General features: G+C 41.0%; 1 protein-coding gene across 1 annotated transcript in view; it reads right to left on the reverse strand.

The window, feature by feature from the left end:
• Positions 1-907: 907 nt before the first annotated feature.
• Positions 908-5,882, reverse strand: part of MPZL1 (myelin protein zero-like 1) — a gene marked incomplete at its 5' end in the record, with an annotated part of 10,043 nt that continues 5,068 nt past the window's right edge. Inside the window, one exon of the mRNA XM_010080413.1 lies at positions 908-1,356. Coding sequence (XP_010078715.1) covers positions 1,255-1,356 — 102 coding nt within the window. The remainder of the gene's footprint in view (positions 1,357-5,882) is intronic.

Raw genomic sequence — 5,882 nt, forward strand, 5'->3', positions numbered from 1 at the left:
CTGGAATGCCATTTCTAGATTTGAGCACCAGATTTCAGGATACAACTGGGTCAGCTAAAGAAAGCTCTTCAGCAGAAGAGAATGATCACAGAACCTTAACAATCTATGAGGAGTTTAATCTAGAAACAAGAAGCTGGGGAATTATATTCAAGTAATAGACTTGCAGAGAGGAAGGAAATAAACTGCCCTCTGCATCCTCTGTGCAAACATAGGTTACACAAAAAAACACACACCAAAGAAACCACAGAGTGAAGCCCTAGATTACCTCCAGACGTCTTTCAGCCTCCACTATAGGCTTTTAAGAACAGATAAAGCATCTCTAAGGAAGTGATAGTGGTATAATGGAGCCATGGGAGAGAGGTGAGGGAGTACTACAGCTTCCAGATCCCTTTTTCAGGCTTTTATGAAATGACAGATCTTCAAGGAAGAAACATTTCACTGAAAGGCTCAACAGAGTCTGAGGCAACCACCTACAGCTATAGCTTCCTATCTTTTTAATTCACTAGCTCTTAAGTTTTCACAGGTAAACTACCATTTCACAAAATTCATTAGATCAACCCTACCCCTGTACCTTAAAGGGCTAAGCTTGAATAGATGGGCTCAACACAGAAGTAAACAGTTCTGTGACCTGTGTTACACTGGTCAGGTAGGCCTAAATATTTCCTTCCCCTACACTGCTAAGACTTACATTTCTGATAGCTAGGAGTCACAATCTGGCTTACAAGACCAAGTGAGAGCATCTAGTTTATACGAGAAGGCAGCTTGTACTGAGAATCTGACCAAGGAAAGATGAATACCCTGTATACATAAAGAACTCTGTGAATATAAAGAATATATCTTCTTTATATTCACCAGAACAAAAGAAATTAGGCCCTATAAACAAAAAAGAATCTCCAGGTCAAATCTAGAATCTTCAGGCATCTTCCAGTTTCTCCATTAATAATCAAGATAAAAATATTTTAAAATTGTGATGCGAGTTTTCACTTTCTCTCTCATCACACAAGATACAAAAAAAGAATATTGGCAATTTATAAGCAAAATTCTTACCGCATTTCAACATGCAACACTGGTCTCATTTCTGTACGATTAAATAGACTATTTACACACAATACATATATATCTTTCCCTCTGTATGCACATGCATTGGTCCTAGCCTAGGCATCAAAGGCCACATGTGAGTTCTCTGGGTCAAATCTTGTTCAAGCAATTCCAGTCTGAATGTGTGTTTTCCTTTGGATAGATTAGGATCTCATCTCAGTTCTTCCGAATATCGGCATAGACCACAGACTCTGACTTGTTAATCTTGTCGCTGTGCTGTCCTCCGGAGTGATCTAACTGCGCGTAAATGACTGGGCCCTAGGAAAAGAATAAAAAAGCACAATCAGTATTTTTCAGAATAGGCCATATTGGCCCTCACTTCCACAGGGGCTGCAGCAAGACCAAAGCTGAAGCAGGACCACAGACAGAGCTTTTATGATTGCTAACAGCACTTTGAAGCAGGTGGAATGAACCCTCACCTACAAATGAGCTCTAGTCTGCCACCTTTCTCCTATCAGGAGCATGCCAAACAGCGCCATTTCCTCCCTTTAATGCTGTTACAGCTGCTTGCTTCTCACACAGAGCAAAATCTAGAATCCTTTGTTCTGAAAAGCAGCAAACGTTACATGCTACAGAGCAAAGATACATGGCTTAGTCAGATGCATGCCAGATTTAATATTTTTCAAGAGGAACTGTACTACAGGTTTACCAGTAGACAGCAGAGTATACTTTCCATACTGCCACTCAAATATTGTAAATCCTAGCAAAGCTTTACCGCTTGGATGATGAGGGAGAGAACAAACCTGCAGCCACCTTATGACACCAGTCGCTGCCCAAGCAAGTGATGGGATCAAGACTTACACAGCAGTGAGCCAGAAAATACTGAAATGATGAAGTAATGCAGGATTCTTACCTGACTTTAAAGCCAACCCAGGCAGTGAGCACCTCCACAGACACACTGGGCAAGCACGGCCACACACCTTCATTACATTTATTGGAGCGCCATGGAGGATGTTACAGCACCATCTTTCAGCAGAGCATGCAAACACGCCAGCGCCTTCCTAAAACACCATGTCCTCCAAAAGACAGCCCACGTGAAAGTGAACTGTAGCTATTCAAGATGGGCTGAGGACAGGACTGCAGCCTAGAAAGAGCAGGTACCCAACAAGACAGGTGGGACCTTTAAGGAAAGGTCTGACCTGCAGCTCCCACTCTGCATACCCCAGCTGACATAAGCACAGAGCAGAAGGCTGCGACCACTGCCCAGGTGACCTCATCAGAGAGACCACACACCAACACCCCTGCCCCATGCAGGAGGGAAGGGGACTGTCCTGTTTGGGGGAGGGGAAAATTACAATGAGAGATCTTTGAGTCTGGTTGCAGCTTTTTCATTTATTTTGCTCTGTTTCTGTTTCCCTTATGTCCCAGGAAGAAGTAGCCTTCACAAGGATTTCTCCTAACTCCTTCTCCCCACTACTTTTGGTATCCTGCCAAAACATCTCTGTGGAACTGACCCAGAAATCCTTGCATCTATCTTCCAAAGCGATTAGGGGCCAGAGAGAACTAAGTCATTGAAGGACCATAGGTACACTTCTGCATAGCTGTTTTTCCCCCAACACAATGGCAAAGCACATACCCAATAAAGACCTGGTTCTCTTTCAGAAGTAGTTTAAATCCAAATTTTCTTCCTTCCGGGTAAATTATTTCCCAAGTGATAAAGGACAGAGGAAGAAGACAGAAGGATGAAAACTTCCAAGCAGATATAAAATGCTGACTATAAATATCAGACTGAGAAAATGCTCAGAAAAAGAAGATACTGACGTATTAGAAAATTCTGGCTTTCAAGTCTCATTAGAGCCAGGTTTTTTTTTTCTTTTTCTGCTATTGGCTCTCATGTTGTTCTGGTCTCCAACACTGTATCAGGATTACACTACTAATTCCAATTAGAGTGCAGTGTCTATATAAACTTCAAAGCAAAGTGACCCTAAGGTTTATTTGTAAGCAGTTGTGGAAGTCTCATCTACCTGAGGTCATACGTCAAGGCTATTATAAATTCACCTCAAAAGCACATCCTACCAATTAAAAAAAAATTATTAAAAATATTTTTTTAAAATCTACAACATGTGCATAAAGTACTCACTATGACATTTCAAGTTTTGTTCAAGTAATTCTGATGGGTCAGTTTTCTACCACAGGAGTTCACTGAGGATCAGTTATCTTATCACTGTACTGATTTTATGCCAGGTTAAATATAGTTACTCTGCTGCAACCAGCATTTTAGGTGGTGGTTGAGACACTGACCAGTGCAATCACCTAATCCAAACCAAGCTATTATTGTCTTGATGTGTTCACTACTACCTAAATAAGTGGTAGACAAGCTAACACTGAGCAAAAGAGAACCAAGGATTTATTATAATGCTCCATCTATTTGATTGGCTGCCAACTGATTTTCTAGCTGATTAATAAGCACCAGTGACATATTTTTTCCTGCATTTTATACTTCCAGTGATATGAATCTTTGTAAAGACTCTTTCTCCACAAGTAAAAGCTTCAAAAAAGTCTGCACAATTCAGAACTTTCACCTAATCCCAAATAAACTAATCCTGACTCTTCAGAACCAGAAGACCAACTAGCACTGCCATATAAAACTCAGCATTTCCCTAATCCTTGAGATTTTTTTCATTCAGAACTGAATGACAAAGAGTAGCAGGTGTATTGATACCTTACTAAAGGTTTGTCAGTGGAGTCATGAATTGCAAGTTACAGCAAAGAAAAAGGAAGTACAAAGTTAGACCACCATGGTCTAACAGGTGTCTACAGTATTTTAAAATTTTTTAGATTCCGAAAAAATGTTGCAACTATTACAGATTCCAGACCCAGGAAACTGATCTGATATTTAAGTCAAGACTCCCAGCACCATGAACTGCTCCTTCCCAGGGTCCAGGGGCCCAGTTCAAAGGCTGGTACAGAGCTCAAACTTAGCCTAGTCAGGTACGTCTTAAACCAGAAGGAGCAAAGCCAGAGATCTGCACTTAAGCGAATATGACTTCAGTGCTCCACGCTTCTACACTTGACAGACCTACCTGCTTAGGATCTCTATACCATACCGCTCTGTACATCAAAAATGCACTTCCATGGAAGTCACACTTTAAGATCAGTGGTCCCTCAGCCTGCCCAGGAATAAATACTCAGCTGCTTGCAAAGCACAAAGACAAATGACAGCCAACTTGGAGCTGGCATATCTTGGGACAACACACATCTGCCTTCCAGTTTGCCTGCTGCAACCCAGACTACTAGCTAAACAAGGACATCCACCTGGGAAACAGTTCTTGCCTTCACTGGAAATGCTTTTCTCCCTCATCCAAATAACAGTCATGGTAGGATACGAGTCACTATGGAATGATGGCATGGAGAAGAAACACCACATACAAATTTGAAAGGACAGAACATACCTGCTGGGAAAACAAGTGGAATTGGTTCAATCAAATGAAAATTCACAGACTCAGATATGCATGCTTTCAGCACTCTGGGGCATGCCAGAAAGCAAGGTCCCCACTTGACAAGCTTGCACCCAAAACACAAAGGAAGTGCAGGCTCAAGTGCACTTTCAGCTGAGCAGTGATGTGGACAAATACTTCATCACTGATCCTTAAACTGATACATAAATAACAAAATGAATAAACTTCATTTAACAAATTTGATTTGACTCTCTTTGAGAGTGAATGCCTCTGTTACTGTTTTTAACTTGCAGAGGCAGGGGTTGTATATTTGTATTCATGGTTCTTCTCCAACAGTGAAGCATGAACCATTCAGTCACCTCCTACACATCCTACAAGTAAAAGGCTACAAGGAAGCCCACAGGCCTTTACTGATTGACCACAGCACTGACTGTGTGAACCACTGGTCTTAAACTGCCAGGCAATCCAAGACACAAAAGTGTGCCTGAATCACCAAGCAGCCTGCAGCAAATTCTGGGAACTGCTAGGAATCTGAATATCAGCGTTTCACCTACAGAACAGCTCGAAGGCTTGCATACTACAACTAATGTATTGATTACCAAGAAAAATCAGGTTTTACTTATATGTGATGCTACATTTCAAATATGTTAATTTGTATGTTGATATCACTTTAAAAAAAAAAAAAACCAAACAATATAAGTTTTTAAAAAGTGAAATAAATTGAAACTGAGTTTCCTCACTGATTTAAACCATCTGTTCCAAATCTGATCTACCCTGATTTTACTGTGGATCTTCTTAAAGAAAAGTACATATATTTACTTGCTGTTCTGTAAAGATGGAGGAGAAAGTAGAGGAACCACTTGCTGCTACAAATATTTGCCAAGAAAAGCATTTGCCAAAGCAAAGCTCTCTTTGCCTGATGAAAGAGATTAAAAAACTAAACTAAAACTAAACAAAACTAGAGCCATTTCCCATATTTTTCCTTTGAGGTCAGGAGTGTTCACACTTTGGGTTTTCCTTTAGCAACTTACCTGTGGGAAGACCCTGGAGGACTCTGTCAAGGCATAAGCAGACTGGAGTGACTACAGGAGGGCAAAAGCACATGAATTCTGAGTTATCTTCACAAAGTTCAGATTTACTCTGACACCTTACCCCAGTACACTGAGACCCAGGACACTGGGGCCACGGAAGGGAGAGGACACAGCAAGTTTTCACACCAAAACATTACAGAGAACATAAAAGTATTTTTGCTTTCAAGATGTAAGCACAGAACAGCAAAACTCTTCCCCCATGTAGCTCTCAGGGCACTCGCATGTACTGCTTTGTACCATGACTGTAATTAGATAAAGCATCTTGGTCTTTTGATCTAGGGAAGCTGACTCCAAC

This window comes from Pterocles gutturalis, unplaced genomic scaffold (assembly GCF_000699245.1).
Source record: "Pterocles gutturalis isolate BGI_N339 unplaced genomic scaffold, ASM69924v1 scaffold14494, whole genome shotgun sequence".
In the NCBI taxonomy this organism is placed as follows: domain Eukaryota; kingdom Metazoa; phylum Chordata; class Aves; order Pterocliformes; family Pteroclidae; genus Pterocles; species Pterocles gutturalis.